This window comes from Jaculus jaculus, chromosome 5 (assembly GCF_020740685.1).
Source record: "Jaculus jaculus isolate mJacJac1 chromosome 5, mJacJac1.mat.Y.cur, whole genome shotgun sequence".
Taxonomy (NCBI): domain Eukaryota; kingdom Metazoa; phylum Chordata; class Mammalia; order Rodentia; family Dipodidae; genus Jaculus; species Jaculus jaculus.
This window is the reverse complement of record NC_059106.1, coordinates 143,640,921-143,662,287: the sequence shown is the minus strand read 5'-3', so window position 1 is coordinate 143,662,287 and position 21,367 is coordinate 143,640,921. Positions and strand designations below refer to the sequence as shown.

Below are 21,367 nucleotides of genomic sequence, written 5' to 3'. Positions count from 1 at the left end.
AGTGCCAAGGGAAAAGGAAAAAAAGAAAAAAAAAAGGAAAAAGAAAAAGAGAAAGAGGAGAAATTTAAAGTTAGGTTTTGTCTTACCCTCTCCAGGGCCCTTCAATTCAGGTGCTCCCCACAAGGTCCTTTTAAGAGTTCCACCTTTTAGTCTGACTTCCAGGATATAGGATTATATGGAACCAGTTCAATTTGGTTTCAGTTTTGTGCCCCCCTCCCATCCTTCCCCTTTCCCCAAGCCCTACCCTCCCTATTGTCCAGCCTCAAGATGCTATTCAGGTGTGTCAGCAACTTGGCTGATCCAGGTTAGGAACCTCAGATGAGTGAGACCACATGACGGTTGTCTTTCTGTGATTGTGTGGGTTCACACAGAATGATGTGTTCCAAGCTTGACCATTTTTCTACAATTTTTTCAATGACCAAAATACACCAAGTATCCTCGTCCAACAAGACACTCAAAATTTCTTGCAATTTCTCCACATTTTCTTATTTAGACAATTAGCCCATAAATATAAATGCTTAAAATAGAGATGGAATATTAGAACTTTCATATATGCACATAAAATTCAGAGCCTGTGAGCCACATCCCAACTCCAACATTTTCTTTTAATTTCAAATAGACAACTTCAGAAATTATTTGATGTCAATATCTATTAATGTATATAGGTAGCTAAAGTCCTCTTCTATAATTCTCATATGTATTGAATTTCTTCACATTATAAGGTGTGGTGATATATTTTACTAAATTGTTATCCTCTGCTTAATCATCTTTGCTTATTTTCTGATGTCTAGTCAAGTGTAGAAAGCTTTTCCACATTCTATATTTTTTCATTATTTCTCATTCTCCCCCAATTCCATCAAGTTGTTTTGCTATTTGCTTGTTTTTGCTGGTGCAAGCTTTCCCTCATTCAGCACGTTCATGGGGCTTCTCACCTGTATGAGTTCTTTCATGAGTAGTGAGGTGGCCCTTCTGAGTGAAAGCTTTCCCACATTCTGTGCATTCATAAGGCTTCTCACCTGTGTGAGTTCTCTCATGAACAGTGAGTTGTGACCTGAAATAGAAACATTTCCCACACTCTGCACAATCATACTGCTTTTCCCCTGTATGAGTTCGCTCATGAGCTTTGAGGTGTACCTTCCGAGTGAAAGCTTTCCCACATTGTGTACATTCAAATGGCTTCTCGCCTGTGTGAGTTCTCTCATGAACAGTGAGCTGTGACTTGACTCGGAACACTTTTCCACATTCTGTACATTCATAGGGCTTCTCTCCTGTATGTGTTCTCTCATGAGCTTTGAGGTGTACCTTCCGAGTAAAAGGTTTCCCGCATTCTGTGCATTTATAGGGCTTCTCACCTGTGTGAATTCTTTGATGTTTAATGAGTTGGGACTTGTCACGGAAAGCTTTCCCACATTCTGTGCATTCATAGGGCTTCTCTCCTGTATGAGTTCTCTCATGGACACTGAGTTGTGACTTGAAATAGAAACCTTTCCCACACTGTGCACATTCAAAGGTTTTCTCACCCGTGTGAGTTCTCTGATGGACATTGAGGTGGACCTTCTGAGTGAACGCTTTCCCACATTGTGTACATTCATAGGGCTTCTCACCTGTATGAGTCCTCTGGTGATCACTGAGGTACATCTTACAAGTGAATGCTTTTCCACATTCTGTGCATTCATACGGCTTCTCACCAGTGTGAGTCCGCTCATGAACAGTGAGTTTTGACTTAACATAAAAACATTTCCCACATTCTGTGCATTCATAAGGCTTCTCACCTGTATGAGTTCTTTCATGAACAGTGAGTTGTGACTTGAAATAGAAACCTTTCCCACATTCCATACACTCATATGTCTTTTCACCTGTATGAGTTCGTTCATGAACACTGAGGTGTGCCTTCTGAGTGAAAGCTTTCCCACATTCTGCACATTTATAGGGTTTCTCACCAGTGTAAGTTCTCTGGTGGTGAATGAGGTTTTGTTTGCTGGTGTAAGCTTTCCCACATTCTGCACATTCATAAGACTTTTCACTTACATGAGATCTCTCATGAATAGCGAGGTGCGTATTCAGAGTGGAAGCTTTTCCACATTCTTTGTACTTACATGGTTTCTTACTCTTATGAGCCCTCTGAGGCTTAACACATTTTGATCTATTACAAGATTTCCCACTTTCTAAACATTTGTATGGCTTATCACCCATATGACTTCTCTCATGATCATGGAGGAGTACCTTGTGGGTGAAAGTTTTCCCACATTCTGTACATTCTAAGGATTTTCCACCAGAATGTGTTCTCTGAGGTACAGTGTGCTGTGACTTCAAGAATGTTTTACTGCATTCCTTAGGCTCACATTCCTTACTCTCCTTTCTATGAAGACACTGATGTTTAGTGAGATTGGAGTTGGAATACAAAGTTTTTTTCCATTTGTGCGACAGAGTTCTTGTGTGATGTGACTTCTGGTAAACCATCCTCACATATGTTTTCCCTTTACAACTTTCTGTCCCTTTTTGGATTTTCTGGCTCGACTTTTGTTCAGCCTAGAAACAGATGAATTTGTTATATTTTATATACCCATGTGGTTATTTCTCTCCTATAAGTACATTGTAATTTAGAGAAAGACATGATCCTACACATGGTATATTTAAATATTTGTTTCCTTACCTGACCAAGCCTTGGAATACATATATAGCTAGCACCTAACAATGATTTTCCTATGTGTACTATATTTACTAGAAATTTCTTTAATATGAAATTTCATCATGTGCCAACAATATGCCATTGTTTAGAATGATATTCCTAGTCAAAGATATTTAAAAGGATGATAAGGTTGCTCAGTAGTTAATGACGTGTGCTTATTGTGCAAGTTTATTCTCAAAATCCACACAAATCTGGATACTAATCTGTGATCCAAATATGCCTACATCAAATTTAAGGAGGAGCCTGTAGAATCCAGAAGCTCACAGGCCAGTTCCACTGGCACACACAGGAAGATAAGGAGTCAAAAAACAAAGGGAGGTCCTGTTTTAAGCAGGGAAGAAGGGCAGGACACCTTAAGAATGACCTTAGACATACACACACATGTGGTAACACATGCATGCACATACACACACACATGCACGCACACACACACACACACACCGCACAACACACATCAACAAATGCATACACATATACATTAAAAGTATATTTTAAGTGTCAATTTTAAATTTGATTGTAGTTATGGAGTTTAGAATACTTAGAATGTATAAAGAGTATATTTTACATTAAATTGTTATGTTCTTATCCAACCCACATCTTATCAGGCTAACTATGAAGGAAAACTACTCCAACATGTATTAAGGTCTTTAGGAAGTATGTGTAAATGTTATATGTGTGCACATATGCATGTGTGTGCATGGAAATACATGTATATTCTACCAGAACCTAATATTAAGTATCTTATTGAATTGCTGTCCACCTTGTTTCTGGAGAGAGGGTCTCGTATTGAACTGACACCTTGCCAATTTTGATAGTCTGCTGGACCAGCAAGCCTCAAAGAATCAGCTCTCTCCATTTTCCCAGTAAGGGGTTTATAGATACATGCCATCAAACATGGATTTTTACATTATGCCATGGATCCACACTCACATCCTCATGCTTGTGAAGAAAGCACTTTATTAATATACCAAACTACTGATGACATGATGAATAGATTTTCATGGATAAATTGCCAGGAAATGTTTTACTTACTTCATCCATTTCTTCATTTAATGTCTTCCTGTTAGTGATTCCAACTTTCCACAAATGACTCTTGTGATTTACCTGGCTGGCCTCAACTGGGGAAGTTGCTTTATGAACATAAAATGATATGAGAAATATCCTTATACATGAGTTAAACTGTAGTTCTTGTGCAATTATTCATGGGGGTTGTAAAATAATATTGACTTTTCATAACTATATACATTTTAGTCCTTATAAATTACTATAACAATTTTTGTTTTACTCTGTTGAAGCATATGGAGATAGTCACCTATTTCTCAACTACATCATAACTTTCACCTACTATTTTCTCACTTAATGTATTTCTCTGTTGTGTTAGCTACACATATACTGTTCTACATCACACCTGTTTCACATGTGAAACATAGTCAAATATTTCCTCATCCTAAGAGCTGAGGGAAAGAAGTACATTTTTCTTAAATTTGATTACTTTACTCTGAGAAACAACAGTAAAATACTTAAGGGTTTTTTTTTTAAGGTAATCATTATATTCCCAAGTAGATGAGCATCTCCTGAATTCTTTATTTAATCTAGCTATGTCTCACAAAATTCATTCACATAATTGCCCTATACATATTTTCTAAGACAACAATAGATACATTAATTTAAAGTAACAAGGGGAGAAGGTGTTGGTTCATCAGTTAAAGGTTCTTTCATGTAAAACCTGATGACCCAGGTTCAGTTATTCAGCACCCATGTAAAGCCAGACAGGCACAAAAGCTGGGCAAGCATTTGGCATTTATTTACAGAGACAAGAGGCCCCAGCCTTTGGGCATGTACATGCAAAGAAAAAAAATTAAAGGAAATTCATTATGAAATTACATTTCCTCTGTATAGTTAAGACTGTCAAAGCAAATCTTTTAGTATATATTCACTGTATAACATGATATTGGTTTAATCCTTATTCTCTAGCTGTTCATTATTCTAACTGAATATACTCATTTTTTGTTTCTGACCTTTAAGTCAAAGCTATATTCAGTGTATTAGACAATGCATGTAATTTTCATTCTGATTCTGACTTACTGAACTTAACATGATAAAGTACAGATCCTTCCATGTTTCTATAAACACCATTCTTCATGACTGAATAATTCTGCTTCATTATATATAATATATACAACTGACTTTATTTTTAATTTGGTGTGTGTATGTCTGTATGATAGTATGCATGCATTTATGTGTGTTGGTATAAGTGGGGGTAGACATTTTCATGCATGAGGCTACAAATGAATGTTGAGTGCCCTCCTCAGTTGCTCTCCATTATAATTTTTAATATTTTACTTATTTGAAATAAAGAAAGAGAAAGAAGGAGGGGGCCATGGCAGGGCCTCTAGCCACTGCAAACAAACTCCAGATGCATGTGCCACCTTGAGCATCTGGCTTACATGGGTACTGGGGAATCCAACTTTTGTACTAAAGCTTTACAGGCAAGTGCTTTAACCACGAAGACACCTCTCTAGTCCTCCATTATGACTTTAAATACAGGGCCTTCCAGTGACCCTAGAGCTCACCAGTTAAGCTAGCACAGATAGCCCTAGGTTCACACTAGTTTCTCTCTCCCAGGCACTAGGATTGCAGACTTGTCCCACCAATCCCAGAATGTCTATGTTACTGTTGGGGTCCAAATTAATGTCTGCCTTCTTGTGTGTCAAACACTCTATCAACCCCATTTGCATACACATCATATTTAACACAGTATCCAAGGATGGACACCTTAGATCATAGTGTATTTTGGCTAGTGTACATAATTACTCCACCAACATGGGTTTGCAGGAATATCTTTTGTATCCTTGGTTCTACTATGTACATAAATATATGGGCAGGAATAGAAAACACCCATTCTATAGTAGTTCTAGTATTCATTTCTAAAAAAATAAATCAATATTGTATTGTCCATCCATGTATTTATTTGATACAGAGTTTCTCTCTGAATACAAAGCTTCTACTTTCATTAGCTCTGGAGAAATTAAGTGCTGTAGCTACTCATCCCTCCTTGAGAAAAAGGCTAACATAATCTGAGGTTAAATAAAGGAAACCAGTCCCTGATGTACTGGCTCATATTAGGCGCTAGCAACACTTGGTCATCACTGTCTAAGATCCCCATAAATATTGAGTTTTGCAGTGCAACAGAGGCGATCTAGGCTTTAGAGAGAGAAATGAGCATGAGAGAGTTTGTGGTTAATGTAAGTTCATCAGGCCAGATAGCACTGCGTTAACAAAAATGGTAAGAAAGACGTTAATTTAGCAGAGACATTGGGAAAGATACAGGCTTTGCTGGGCCCCATGGTGGGATGTGACCTATGAGTTACAAACCCTGAAAAACCTTCATGACCTTGACTGGCATGTAAATAGGGTCAGTAAAGCATTGAAAAGAAGATGAGAAAGGCCAAAGAGAAGAAGTGGTCTGTCTGGGTTACTCAAAGGCAAGTGTGTCAAACCAGAGTTGCCAAACAACAAACTGACAGAAAGCCAAGTACTAGTGAGTTTCCAGAAGGGTTTAAAGTCTGTAGAACAGTTAATGGCAGGAATAAGCAATAAAATACTGTAGAAAAAGAAAGTAAGTTTATCCCAGGGGTAGGAAATTATGCTAGCAAATGTCATATATTTCTCTTATTTGTTTCTTCAGGGGTTACCACAACATCCAGGTGTGGCTGGGGGGGGGGGGCGCAGGCTATATGCATGCAGTCAGAGCTGACTCCTTGGAGCCTGTCAAACAGGGAGTGCCAACCTGTGCAGTGGGTACAGAAGCAGAGAGGAAAGCAGGTCCACTACCCATTCTTTGGCTGGGCCAAGCAGCGTAAGTGGGTCATATCAAGAAAGCACCCTAAGGTAAGAAGGTAATTGATGGTGTAATGAAACTATATGAAAATATTTCCATAACCTAGATAAATAAGTTGACATTCACATATAGGAATGCAAACAGGACTGGACACATCAACATAAAGATGTAAAAAGTAAAAAGTAGCTGGGTATAGTGGCACATGCCTTTAATCCCAGCACCCAGGATGCAGAGATGGGAGGGTCACCATGAGTTCAAGGTGAGCCTGGAACTACAGAGTCAATTCCAAGTCAGCTTGCGGTAGAGTGAGACCCTACTTCATAAAACAAAAAAGAAAAGAAAAATAGAATTTAAAGAAACACTAATAACATCTAGAGGGAAAAATAACAACTCACATACAAATATAGGAATATCACAATAACCTCAGACCTTTCATTAGCAACCATAAAAATGGAAAAGAATAAACTGGATATGTTCCAAGCTCTTTTAAGTACACAATTGCCAACTGAGAATACTATGCTCAGCATTCAGGTCAGCCAAGAAAACTTTACTGAAAATTCTGGAAATAATAGTATACAGGGAAGAAGGATAGTTCCATCTGCAAGTATCCATGACAGGACACAATTCATAAAAGGAAGATATGAAAAAATAATATGGCTTCAATTCACCAATTAGAAGATGCAGAGTAAGTAACTCATTTAAAAAGAATAATTCAAAAGAATGTTGTCTCTAAGAAACAAAACTAACAAAGATGTCTAAACACTGAGTATCAGAGGATGTACATTACACTACCAAACAAATGGAAGCTGTAAACAAGCAGGAGTCACTATTCCACTATCCTCATATCAAATAAAGTGGACCTCAAATCAAAACTGTCAGAAAAAACAAAGAGGGGCATACACATAAAAAGGAACAATGTATCTAGAATATATAACCATATCCATGACCTCTTGGTGGATGACACTACCTACATCATACCTGAACAATACTGAATGATGAGAGGGATTAAAAACTGATGGCATCAATATTTGTCTCCCACAGAGCTGGTTGTTGTGGCATACACCTTTGATCACAGCACTCTAAAGGAAGAGAGAGAGGATTTCTGTAAGTTCAAGGCCATCCTGGAACTACAGAGTGAGTTCCAGGTTAGCCTAGGCTAAAGTAAGACCCTGCCTCAAAAAAGAAAATAGTCTCCCACAAAGAAAAGCCCACAACCAGGTGAATTCACTGCTGAAGCCTACCAAACCTTAAACGAAGCTTTAATTCCAACTCTTCTCAAATTGTTCCATAAAAATAAAGGTAAGAAACATGACCAAATTTATTCTATGAAGCCAGAATTACCCTGATTCCAAAACTGGATAAAGACACAATAAAAAAAAGAAAACAAACCAATTGTCCTGATAAACATAGATCCAAAACTCTCAACAAGGAAACAGTAGCAAACTGAATTGAAGAATATATTAAGAAAATCATGTATCCACCATGACAAAGTGGGCTTCAAACCAGATTGGGTCAATATATGTAAATCAATAAATATGATATGTCATATAAACTTTAGGACATAAACCACAAGATCATCTTAACTGCTGAAGAAAACATATTCAATAAAATCCAACATAAGCTCATGACAAATGTCCTGGGAGAATGAAGGAGCAGATGGACCATACCTCAAAATAGTAAAGTTCATAAATGACAAGCTCACAGCCAACATTATAGTAAATAGAGAAAAACTGAGGCTAGTTCCTCTAAAATTAGAATGAAATAAGGACACCTACTCTGTAAACTTGTGTTTGAAGTCCTAGCTAGAGCAATTAGACAAGAAGATGTAAAAAATAAATATGAGAAAGGAAGAAGTCAAACTATCACTATTGGTAAATAATATGATTCTGTACTTTGAAAAGATCAGTACTATTGCAAGACACAAAATCAACATGCAAAAAAAACAAAAACCCAGTAGCTTTCATATATTTCAAAAATGAAATTCTGGGCTGGAGAGATGGATTAGCAGTTAAAGTGCTTATGTGCACAGCATAGCGACCCAAGTTTGATTCCCTAGTACCCACATAAAAACCTAGAGGCTCCCCCTTATAATGACTGAATTATGCTCTCACATCTCATAGCCCACAACCCAAGGGAATACCAGGAAGACCCTCATTGGAATGGGTTCAGGGAGGAGGGAAATGATGGTATTAGCATATGATGTTTCCATACAAATTTCTATTTAATGGGAAAAAAAGTCAGATTCACAAAGTGGCCCATGTGCCTGGAGTTCATTTACAGTGGCTAGAGGTCCAGGCACACCCTTTGTCTCTGCTGCGCATGGTGGTGCATGCCTTTAATCTTCGTACTTGGGAAGCCAAGGTAAGAGGAGTGAGTTTGAGGCCAGCCTGAGATGACATAGTAAAGTTCAGGTCAGCCTGGGCTAGAGTAAGACCCTACCTCAAAAGAAAAAAAAAATCTCACAGAGAAGGATATCAAGAGAAAAGCAGCCCATTCACAATAGCATAAAGAAAAGTAAGGAGGAATAAACCCAACCAAAAACGTGAAATACCTCTACAGTGAAAATTTCAAGACAATACAAGAAATCAAAGAGAATGCTTCAGCAGAAAAAGCAAGAAAGAAACAAGGATATGGGTTAAAGTGGGTAACCCTCTCCTGAAACTGCAGAAATGAAGTGTTTGATATACAAGAGCATAGGTTTTCAAGGATGGGTTTGGATAGACTTTGGTTAAAAAAAAAAAAAAAAAAAAAGAACTCGATGTGACCAGTGTCTGACGGGTTCTTTTCTTGCTGACCTCCCTTGCTCAGTGTACATTCACTGACCTGGGAGGCTGTGGAATGAGGCTTCTGCTACACACCATGGCTCAACTCCATGCTCCAACTTGCAGATCAACTCGGGCTTGGTCCTGCAGTGCCCTGTGTATGGAAATAATGTGCAAATTGTGACAGAGTGCAAAGTGAGGCACACTGATGGAAGACAAAAGCTCCCATTCAGGAACTGCACTACGGTCAGCGCATTAAAGTGAGTTGACCTTGCCCTAGGTGATATTTAGGACAAACTGAAAAAGAGACAAGTCATAAAAAAGAACCAGCCAGGGCTGGAGAGATGGCTTAGCGGTTAAGCGCTTGCCTGTGAAGCCTAAGGACCCCGGTTCGAGGCTCGGTTCCCCAGGTCCCACGTTAGCCAGATGCACAAGGGGGCGCATACGTCTGGAGTTCGTTTGCAGAGGCTGGAAGCCCTGGCGCGCCCATTCTCTCTCTCTCCCTCTATCTGTCTTTCTCTCTGTGTCTGTCGCTCTCAAATAAATAAATAAATAAATAAAATTTTAAAAAAGAACCAGCCAAACATTGGAGGAGGCTAGGGAGATGGCTCATGGGTAAGAACACTGACCACACCAGCAGAAGGGTCTAAGTTGATACCTAGTGTCCACATAAAAGACTGGACATGGCCAGATAGGCCTATAGGCCAGCGCTGAGTAGGGTGGAGATGAAAATGTCTGATTGAACCTAGGTAATGACTTGTACATTTCTCAAACATGATATTCAAGCAGTAAGTACATAATGAACAAGTGTTTACCAGCTTATCAGTGAAATACCAATCAAGACCACATGAGCTATCATTGCTCTGAAGTTGCAATGGTTATCTACGATACAAAAGAACAACTGCTGAATATTATCAGAGAGATGACAGGAATACAAATTTTAGTATGGCTAGTAGAAATACAGTATGATGCATCCAAAGAAAACTAAATATAAGGGAACGGGAAGATGGCTCAGTGGTTAAAGGAACTTGCTTAGAATGCCTGTCAGCCTTAGATCAATTCCCCAGCTATCCACATAAGCTGGATGCAAAAAATGATGTCTGTCCTTGTGTGTCTGTCTAAATAAACACACACACACGTGCACACACACACATACATAACATTTTTCAAAATTTTTGAATTTTTGAAAAAATTAAATATAGAACAAACTATGCCCGTGTTTGCTGTGTATCCAAACAAACAAAAAAAAAAAGGGTTTTGTGGAGACTTGTGCAGTTTTCTGTGTACTGCAGCAGTGTTCACAAAAGCCAAGACAGGCAATGAACGCAGGTTCACCAGCACAGGAAGTTGTGAAGGACATGTGGCACAAATGGTCAGCTCACTGTCACTCACTGAAGTAAATGCAAACCCTGGCTCCCACGGTGACAAGGACAAACTGGAGGGCACTGTGTGAGGCTGCAGTGCAAGGCTTTCTCTGGGCTTGACTAACCACCACCGTCTTAGAGTGGAGCAGCTGAGGGACCTGTGGGAGACCTTGGCCCATGGTGACAGCCATAGAGAAGGCCACTCAGCACATAGCTACACCTACGAGGATGGCGAAGGGCCTCTTAAGAAGGTTTCGCAGGCCTGGAGAGATGGCTTAATGGTTACAGCACTTGCCTGCAAACCCAAAGGACCCAGGTTTGATTCCCCAGGACCCACATAAGCCAGATGCACAAGGTAGCACGTGTCTGGAGTTTGTTTGCAATAGCTGGATGCCCTGGCATTTGTTCTCATTCTCTCTCTCTCTCTCTCTCTCTCTCCCTTTCTCTCTTTTTTTCCTCTCACCCTCTTTGTCTCTCAATCAAAATAAATAATGAAATAAAATATTGTTTAAAAATCATTCACAGGAGCCGGGTGTGGTGGCGCATGCCTTTAATCCCAGCACTCGGGAGGCAGAGGTAGGAGGATCGCTGTGAGTTCAAGACCACCCTGAGACTCCATAGTGAATTCCAGGTCAGCCTGGACTAGAGCGAGACCTTGCCTCAAGAAAACAAACAAGCAAAAAAAAAAAAAAATCATTCACAGGACTGTCATGAACCCCTCAACTGAGATGCCAATCAGAACTGGCTTTTGTCCAAGCCCATGTTGCACAAACAAGTAAAACTGACTAGCGTTGTGATTTCCAGAGATACCGCTATCTGAGAGCCACCTTTGCTCTCTAAAAACCCCTGAAATCTCATTTATTCTCCAAACCGGAATTGATGGAATTTTTCTTTGGGCCATATACTCCCTCTGTACGTATGGTCAATAGATATTTCTTAAATGTCTCCCAGTATAGCTAAAGACAAAAGTAAGATATCCCACATACAAGGAAAAATTGCATGTATTCTCATTCCGTTGCAAGCCAAAGTGGACCTGAAAGAAGCACACAACGGAACAGTGGTCACCACGCTGTAGGAAAGGCACAGGGGGAGGTGGATGGAGAAGGGTCGGGTACTGCTTACTGGGGAGCATATGGAAGTGATGAGTCACTGATACATGCTACAGAGCTACATATAACTACTATATATACAGTTGACAACAATCAACTGAATATTCCAAAATAGCTATTGGAGAGATTATAAATGTTCCCAATAGTTACCAATCACTTTCACCTGTCCATGACACATTATGTAAGTGTCCTACAAAGCCACACTGTGTGTCATTACCATGTATCAATTAAAATGCATAATTAGAATTGATATTAAAAGTTAGTGATGATCCCTATATTCATCAACTAAAACAGAAGGAATTTTTATGAGAGTCACAGGACTTAAACTCACCCAGGAACACCAGACTGCTGTAATTTTCCAACATCACATCCGTGAAGAGGGTCCTCTGAGCAGCATCCAGCTCCTGCCATTCCTGCCAGGTGAAGTCCACAGCTATGTCCTCAAATGACACTGACCCCTGAAATGGCACATTTCTCTTCAACCCAAGTCCTCAGCCTTGGGAACAAAAAGTGGGGGTTTACTGTGTGATGATTAGCAGTGTCTTATAGATGTCGCTTGATTTGTATCATGGGAGAAAGAACAATCAATAAAAATGTCTTTATCAGATTTAATGTAAGAATTCAAGAAAACATGATGAAAGTTTTCCAAGGAATCACAATACAATTAAACTCTGCTCACCGCAATGAAATATTCAGGTCCCCTCATGCCCTGTGTTTTTAGCTTTGACACAGTTTCTGTGAGAGAAGGCAGGCTAATCCCAGGAGCTCTGGGACTGTAACTCTGGGAGCAAAGGGATCTGGGTATATGCAAATCCACTCTCCTGGACATCAAAAATCAAATAGTCTAGAACTCCCAGAAGTAATGAAGAAGAAGGTTAAAAAAAAAATTAAAACAGATTCCTACTCTCAGAACACTTACGTATTCTCTTGCAGGCGCTATTTGAAAACCTAGATTCTAACAAATTTTCAACAGAGATTGGGTTCATCAAAGAGCTGATTTCCTGATACCTCAGCATGCTTGTCAGAATGGCTATATCAAAAACAATAGAAGATTAAAAGTGTATGGGAGCTGGGTGTGGTGGCACTCGCCTTTAATCCAGCACTTGGGAGGCAGAGGTAGGAGGATCGCTGTGAGTTCAAGGCCACCCTGAGACTACATATGAATTCCAGGCCAGCCTGGACTAGAGTAAGACCCTACCTTAAAAATCCGCCAAAAAAAAGGTGTATGGGAAGAGAAGAGCATTCAAAAAGAAGCCCCACTGCTCTGTTGATAATGCAGGGCTGGAGAGGTGACTTAGAGGTTGAAGAGACTTGCTTGCAAAGCCTGATAGCCCAAGTTCAACTCCAGCTCCCTAACACCCATGTAAAGCCAAGTGCTCAAAGCAGCACATGTGTCTTGTTTGCAGTATCAAGAGGCCCTGGTGAGTCTATTTTTCTCTCTCTTGCTTTCTCTCATATTCTCTCTCCCTCTCCCTCTCTGTGTGTGTGTGTGTGTGTGTCTCCTTGCAAATAAATAAAATGTTTTTTAAAGTGTTATACAAAAGGACAAAAGGAGAGAAGGTTAGCACTCCCCTTGAGAAGGATGGAAGAGGCACATGGACCCAACAGCATGCATACAGGTACTGCCACCTACTTTGTGGCATCAAACCACTATTTTAAGATCTGGGAATAGTGGCACATGCCTTTATTCCCAGTGTTCAGGAGGCAGAGGTAGGAGGGTCACTGTGAGTTCAATTGCAGTTTGATTTAGAAAGGGATCTGTTATAAGGACTGGATACAAATATCCACACCTTCCCCCTGCCTCAGCCTACACTGCCTGGCTTAGTGGTCAGGTTTGAATACAGATCTAGACCTTCTTTCATGTCTCTCAAAGGCAGGCCATCCAGAGACAGAAGCAAGGAGGTTGAGGTCTCTTCTCACAGGGACTCCAGGAATCCTGAATCCTGAGTAAATCCCCCACAGGGCTGAGGGCTGCCTAAAGTCCTTTCCCAGAGCAGGGTTCCACACTCAAATTCAGTGTGTCAGTGAGACATGGATGAAGACACAGAGAAGTTGGGAGACAACAAGGGACAAATGTCTGGGATTGGTGGCGCATAAATCACAACCTTCAGCAGGGCCAGGCAGGATGACTAGCCTGAGCTAGGCTGAGTAGATGGCTCAGGGGATAAAAGCCCTGACTGCACAAGCGTGAGGACGTGAGTTCAATCCTCATCACCCACACAGAAAGCCAGGTATGGCTGCGCACCCCCCTCACACACTGTTGACGGGACAGGCAGGAAGATTACTGCCACCCAGAGGTCAGCCAGTCCACGGAACAATAGCATGAGCCCAAGTTCACTCCGAGACCCCATCTCAAAGAAACAAAAAGGAAGAACAAACTGGTCATGGTAGCTCCCATCTTTAGTCACACTCAGAAGGCTGAGATATGAGGACTGAATTTGAGACCATCCCAGGCTATAAAATGAGTTTCAGGTCAGTTTGAGTCATAGTGAGATTCTGTCTCAAAAGAAAACATACAATAAAAAAGGAGAAGAAGGCTGGAGAGATGGCTCCATGGTTAAGGCACTTGCTTGCAAAGTCTAAGGACGGGAGTTCGATTCCCCAGTACCCACATAAAGCCAGATGCACAAGGTGGTGCATATGTCTGGAGTTTGTTTGCAGTGGCTAGAGGCCATTTTCTATCTGCCTCTTTCTCTCTCTCTTTTTGTCTCTTTCTCTAACCCTCTCTCTGAAAAATAAATAAATAAAATATTTTTAAGTAGAAGAGTGATAGAAAAAGCCACATGATGTCCTCCTCAAGCTACCTATGTGTGTGCATACACACAGAGAGAGAGAGACAAAGAGAGAGAGAGAGGCAGTAAGGATGAAGAAGGCAAGGAAGAAGAGATTTGTTGAGACATGGGAACAGCAGAAACACAATAAGGGGGCTCCACATGTCCTCTGGTGGGTTTGGAGTGCCCTGTATTTCTCTTGACCCATACTCTCTCCCAGAGCACTATGATTCAGTAACCATGCTTCCACAAAACCCCCACAGGGTAGGCAACAGGCTGAGGAAGCTATCCCAGAGAGAGAGAAGCATAACTATTTCCTGATCTCCTGCCATATGCCAGTCCTTGCCAGAGCTCCTCATATCACTACCCAAAAGAAGGACATTGCATTAGCACTGATGTCCCAAGCCTGTAACGCTAGTTAGTTGGCGGTCAAGTATCTCAAGTTTAAGGCCAAGCAAGCCTGGTTAATAAACTGAGACTATATCACAAGATAAAAACCTTTAAAAAGGGGTGGGGGGTATGATGGCTCACATCTTTAATCCCAGCACTCAAGAGGCAAAGGTAGCAGGATCTCTAGGACTTCAAGGCCACCATAAGATGACATAGTGAATTCCAGGTCAGCGTGGGCTAGAATGAGACCCTGTCTAGGAAAAAAAAAAAAAAAAAGAGGCCAGGCATGGTGGTTCACATCTATAATTCCAGTACTTGGGGGAGCTCAGGAGAGAACCACTGTGAATTTGAGGCCATTGGGACTTCAGAGAGAGGCCCCACTGCATAAAGAAAAGCGCTGAAGACATGGCTCAGTGGCAGAGAGCTCAAGAGGAACACGCTTAAACAAGGTCATCGAGCCAGGAGTTGGTACTCCTAGGGACTCCAGGATCTGACGTGGTGAGGCCAGAGACAGTAGGGAGAGATGGATAAATGAAAGCAGGGGTTGGCACTCACCTGCCTAGATTTGGTCACAGGCATTCAGCGACAGAGATATCACAGAGGTTCAGAGACAGATAGCCAGAGACACAAGCCCGGAGGTGCACACAGAGCAGCACAGGTAGCCTGGGATGAATGGGACTATGTGACCTTGCTCAGCCTCCCCAGGTGCAAAGAGGAAATTCGTGGACCCAGAAAACACCTGAGGTGGCACCGAGGAAGGAGATGGATATTACCCAGGTAAGCTGGTGGTAAGGTGTCTGATGAAACTACATCCCAAGCAGCACAGGCAACAGGTCCAGTCTTCATCTTTGGATCCCTCAGATCCTTATTTATATTCTACTGGAGTCGTAGGCAAGGGGCCCTAGTACCTAGGTACCAGATCCAACAACACCCTAGCCTCCAGGACCACTCTGTGGCCATGCACATGCCACCTGCACACTGCATCACCGGTGTCCAAATTGCTGTGGTCCTGAGACTCTTCGCATCCCTTCTGAGCAGCTCAAACACACCGGCAGCTGCCATGCCAGGCAGTGATCTCAAAAGGATCAAGGCAATATGAGGCCACCTAAAGTCACTGAAGCCCAGAGACAGAGCTCAAGACACAAATAGATGGGGTTTAAGTAGCTGGAAGATGGATGAAACTGAATGTCCCAGGAATAGATACCAGGTTGTGTAGATACCAAGTTGCAATGCACTGGAAATTCCAGATGGGGATGAGGGACTCTGAGAATTGTATCCAGGAGCCAAGTGACACAGGCAATGAGGAGCAAGGTGATACTGTCTTGTAGAATGAATATGGGAGGAACAGCTGTCCTCTCCTGAATAGGGGGCCACCATGTAAACTCACCATTTCCAGCTTGTGGGGTATATGGTGCCAGCCCTTATATCTTCTTGCAGCAGTGTGTCAAAGGGATTCCCAGGAAAGTTGAAATTTTCAGTACATCTAGAAAAGGAGTAAGGCCATACATGAATGTCATATGCACTTAAGCCATAAGAAAGGTCCATTGTTATTCTCACACTCTCTTTTATTTTATTGTTTTATTTTACTTGTAAGCAGAGACAGAGAAAAGAGAGAAAAGACATAGAGAGAGGATGGGCATGACAGGACCTCCAGCCCCTGCAAATGAACTCCAGATGCATGGGCCACTTCATGCATCTGGGATTCTGGGGAGTGGAATCAGGGTCGTTAGGCTTTTCAGGCAAGTGCATTAACCACTGAGCAATCTCTCCAGCCCCTCACTCACACTCTGTTTAAAACATTACTATCTGGAAGGAATATTCCCTGTATGTCAGTGCTCTTCACAGCCAATGTTACTAATTGTGCTGTGATTCTTGACTCCATTGATATGAGACTTTAAAGCAGATTCCAGAGTGAAGGGCTCTTTTCCCATCCTAATTTCACTTCACTTTCTACTTACTGCCCTGCCTCATTTTTTACACAGTTCATGCCCTTCACCCTTCAGATCTTCTCAAAGCCCCATCCTTCAAAGTGGGCTCCATCGCTAGATCCCGTCCTCATCAACTTTTCCCTCAGAACGCTGTTTTCTCCAAGTGTCCTCCACCTCAGAACCTGTGCTCTTCACTTAGTACTCACACAGCTATCTACTATGCCCTCTCTCAGACCCCCAGACACTCCCCTCATCCCTCAGACCTTCACCTCATCCAGGAAGCCCTCACATACTCTCTCAGGGAGTCACTATCTCCCTGAGCCTCTTGCTTCCTCCTTCCACACTGATTCCTGCTTCCATCACACCTCTCAGGCCTGTCTTCCTCACAGAAGCCATGTAGTCATCGTCAGAGGTTGGTGGCCACCAATGACACAAAGCTCTCCCATCCCTTTGAGGTCCCTCTTAGGTAAGTGCAACCACAACCTTCCAGAGTCCTGTGATATGCAAGCTACTGGCTTGATAGTTCCATAGTGGCAGGAAATGGGAAACTCACCCTCTCCTGGCATCAGCTTCTTTGCTTTCTATACTGTGAGTGAAGTTCCCCATCACAGCGAGAACTTCCACTGTACAGACCGGGGGAGAATTCATTTTGGTCCCAACAACTATCCATTTCACAGGTGAAATGACTAGAATTCAGGGAGGCCAAGTAGGAAAACTGAAAATCAAACATCTTAATCTTGATCTTTTGAGGCAAGGAACTACTATGCAGCCCAAGCTGGTCTTAGTTCTCAGCTTACGGGTGAGTACGCCCAGGCCATGCTCAATCTAAACAACTTGATAGTGCCCCATTTACAGATGAAGACCATAACACCCTGGTTGTCTGCCATCCCCTCACTGAAAACCCTGTGACCTCTGTCCTACACACAACATCCTGAGAGCAACTAATAGCATGAGCCAAAATCCACATGTCAGCTTTGTTCACGCCAACTGAGGAAGGGGCACACAGTCAGTTTCCCAGGTGGCCAAGAGAGTGAGCCCCATGTCCCAATGCTGTCATTCAGCTCTTGCATGCAGAACCAACCCAAAGAGAAAAGGGGAACACTAAGTCATGGATGAAACCCAGATGAGCTGATTCTGCTCTGTGCCAGGGATGTGGGCAGCTCCCAAAGTCCAAGGGATGGAAAGAGTTGGAAAACACAGGCCTTGCTTCAGAAAGTTATTCACTACCAGGGACCAGATCAGCATCAGGGAAACAGCTTGTGCTGGCCCCAAGGTGATAGCTAGTCATGCACACAGACAGAGCTTGCCTGACCTTGGACAACTCATTCCCTGCCTGGCCTCCACATCCATTTTCCTCAATCTGTAGAATCCACTGGCTCTTGCAGAGGATCATGGCTGTTCTATGAAGAAGGTAAATTTAAGCCAAGCCTAGTGGCGCACACCTTTATTCCCAACTCTGAGGCAGAAGTAGGGGGATCACTGTGAGTTCAAGGCCATCCTGAGAATACAGAGTGAGTTCCAGGTCAATGTGAGCTAGAGAGCAAAAGACCAACTTGAAATGGAAAAAATAAAATAAAATAGGTACATCTACTTCCACTTGGTGCTGCTATTGTGAGTGTCTCTCCTTACTGCATGGAGGGAGCAGAGCCCAGATCCAGAATGTGTTGTGCCGTCAGAGCTCTGAAGATGCCCATGAGAGTATGAATTCGCCCCCTTCATGCCTCAGTGTCCCCATTCAAACCATTGTGTACTGAGGATCAGGATTTGGGAATCTGAGCTTGTCAGTAGCCACTGGCTTACTACCCTGGACAGATGGTTAGAAACACTGCTGAAGCAATGGAGACCAGAGTTCAAGTCAGCTGTCTCCTGATTCACGGCCAGGTGGGCCAGTTCAGATGTGAGCTTTAGTTTAATTCTCTCCACAAGGTGTCATATGCACTTTGCAAACCTGAGCTTGGATCCAAGAAACCTGTGGAATGGAAGGGAAAAATTGTTCATCACACAGATTGACAAAAGTCCCTCTGGTTCAGTTCAAGGTGCCCGGTGAAATAGCGGCTACGGCCAATCTCCATCTTCCTAATCCGTGTCCCAGACTTTCTAGGGTCCAGGGACAAAGGACTCTTTTGTACCTGTACCCCCAACACCAGTGTCCAGTGCCAATGTGCCATTCTGGAAGCACCCCCTCCCACCCCACCCCCGCATGCCACCACAGCTCATGGTACCCTAAGATGCTCGGGGGCTTAGTATTTCCCTCGTTACCTACGGATCATGACAGCCTGCCCTGGTCAAAGGGAGTGGCCTCCTAAGGGTGGGGGGGGGGGGACCAGAGCCCAGAGACAGAGTTCAGGACACAAACTGTTCTTAGCTGAAGCTAAGAGGCAGAATGTCCGAGGGACAGATATTAGATCTTCATGGAGACATCAGGTTGTAACACCTTGGAAAACAGATATGCAGGTCCCATGGGGTAAACCCTGGGGACAGAATACAAGAGCTAAGTGGCGGAGACAACGGGGAGCTAGGGGACGATTGCCCAATGGGGTTTGCACCTTTCCTGCCCTGGCTCTGGCCTCGGAGCTTAACAATGCCAGGCACAGCTAAAAGGAGGGGGCTGCAGCCTCGACTAAACGGGGTCCCTAGAGCCAGCCCATCCCCCACCCCGTAGCCAGCGGGTCTGGGCGCACAATGGACCAAACAGCGCGCTCGGGCCTGGGAACTCCGGAGCAGAAGGTGGGGGCCGCGGCCGCCACACACTCGCCCTTCCCCTCTTCCCAGACGTCTCGCGTCCCAGATTTCCACGTACCACCGTGGCACCGGGCCACACGGGCCAGACGCCAATGTCCCCAGACTCCTGAGCAGAGACGCACCGAGGGTAGCAGTTCTGCAGATGATGAGCAGATGGGGGCGTTCAGATGAAAGGCTCCGGCCAGGCGGTGACGCCCGCCCCCTGCGCGCAGCCTGCGTGCCCGATTGGATAGTCTTCCCGTCAGTGCATGCCATTGGACGGGACCTCAGGGCCCTCCCCCTTCAGCCCAGACTGCAGCCCACGCTGGAATCAGGGGAAGGGAGCTGTAACCCCCACTTCGGCAACCGTAGACTTTGTCCCTGGCTCCCCATTGCCTAAGCCACTCGGCGTCTGGGTTCTGATCTTCAGGCTCCCTGGGTCCCAAAGCGTTGTGACGCTCTCATATTTGAGTCTCACGATGTAGCAGCCTGTGTTTTACAGGAGCTCACATCTGTTACTTGGACGTCAGGATCCAAGATACCACCAAGCTGTCACCAAGCTATCCTGATGCTGATGTTACTGGCCCGGGCTCTGTATCCTGACTCCAAGTGACCTAAGGTGGCCGCCATCTGGCCATTACCTCGGAGTCCACCAACTCTCCTCTGACCCAGCCAGGACCTTGGTGGGAACCAATGATCTGTCGCAGTAGCCATGCAGAGGTCCTGGGGACTGGTAGTGCCAGCAGTGCCCACTGCCGAGTGAGACCTGGTGCATGGGAGGGAACAGTTTCCGAGCAGCGGTGCGGTGCTGTGGCTGAGGCGTTTGGCCAGGTGTGCAGGATCACGAGACACTCGTCCATGACCCAGGGCAGACCACGGGTCAGCACAGCGAGGTGGTTGCTCCTGCTGTCCTGCAGCTGGCTGAACTTAAAGAGATTTCTGTCATCGTGGGCGATGACGGACCTCCCTCTCTCCTAGATACCCAGGTGTCACCTGTCTGCCACGTGTGTTTCCTGGAACCTCACAGCGCTTTGCCCAGGGAGGAATAGCTAGGGCTCCCTGTCCCCTCAGACTCCACAGCCGTGCATGCGACTGTGGGTTTGAGTCTCTGGCTATCTCTGAGTTTCTCTCAGTTGGTTCTAGACATGAGAACCCAACCTTTTCCTCCCTGCTCTCAGTGGCCTTTCTTTCCTTGCTGTCCGCTGGTCTTAAGTCCTTTCCTTGAGCTTGTCAGGTCACTGGGAACGTGGACTGGAATCTCAACTCCTACTTCTGTGGATGACAGCGATTAAGGCTATCTTTTCTGTGCCATTGCCACGGAGGGTGTGTGTGTTGCTGGCGACTAAACCTAGGGACTCCTGCGTGCTGGGAAAACCCTCAGCTAAGAGCTACATTCCTCCTTGTCCCTTTTTGTCCCCATCACTGTCTCTGTACTCTGTGGCATCTCTCTGAAACACTGAAAGTGGGTGCAAAGCACAGCGGAAAAAGACTTTTGTTGGCTGCCCACGCCCAGGTGGCTGGTTCACTCCGATGTGGGATTCCACACGCAGTTCTGGGCAGAGGCCTCGCCTCTTTCCCACTCCTGTCTCTCTCTGTGCTCATCTCAGGACCCTGTTCAGACGAAACAGAGGAGAGAGTCTAGAACTGGGTCCAAATCTCACCTTCAAGTCAGGCATGATGGTGCAGGCCTGTAAGCCCAGCTACTCAAGAGGCTGAGGTAGAGGAAGGTTGAGACAAGCCTGGCCTGCAGAGTGAGCGCAAAACCAACCTGTGCAGGTTAGTACGACCAAAA

General features: G+C 43.8%; 1 protein-coding gene and 1 non-coding gene across 2 annotated transcripts; one reads left to right on the top strand and one right to left on the bottom strand.

The window, feature by feature from the left end:
• Window positions 1-303: 303 nt before the first annotated feature.
• On the bottom strand, window positions 304-19,778 carry LOC101613325 (gastrula zinc finger protein XlCGF26.1-like). The gene is made up of 7 exons (XM_045151302.1): window positions 19,655-19,778; window positions 18,803-18,823; window positions 16,314-16,409; window positions 12,097-12,223; window positions 9,354-9,446; window positions 3,722-3,819; window positions 304-2,529 (listed from the first exon to the last, which is right to left on the bottom strand). The coding sequence occupies exons 3-7, from the start codon at window positions 16,314-16,316 to the stop codon at window positions 904-906; spliced, it is 1,947 nt and encodes a 648-aa protein (XP_045007237.1). The 5' UTR covers window positions 16,317-16,409; window positions 18,803-18,823; window positions 19,655-19,778; the 3' UTR covers window positions 304-903.
• On the top strand, window positions 13,304-13,424 carry LOC123461374. The gene has a single exon (XR_006637656.1). It is a non-coding gene; the product is annotated as a U6atac minor spliceosomal RNA (small nuclear RNA).
• Window positions 19,779-21,367: the final 1,589 nt, after the last annotated feature.

Excerpts from the sequence above, each read along its gene's own strand:
- LOC101613325 (XM_045151302.1), bottom strand. Across the intron at positions 9,447-12,096 it reads CAGCAGTCTGGTGTTCCTGG|GGCACTGCAGGACCAAGCCC; the intron begins GTGAGTTTAAGT and ends TTCCATACACAG. Across the intron at positions 3,820-9,353 it reads CTCATTCCACAGCCTCCCAG|CAACTTCCCCAGTTGAGGCC; the intron begins GTCAGTGAATGT and ends ATGTTCATAAAG.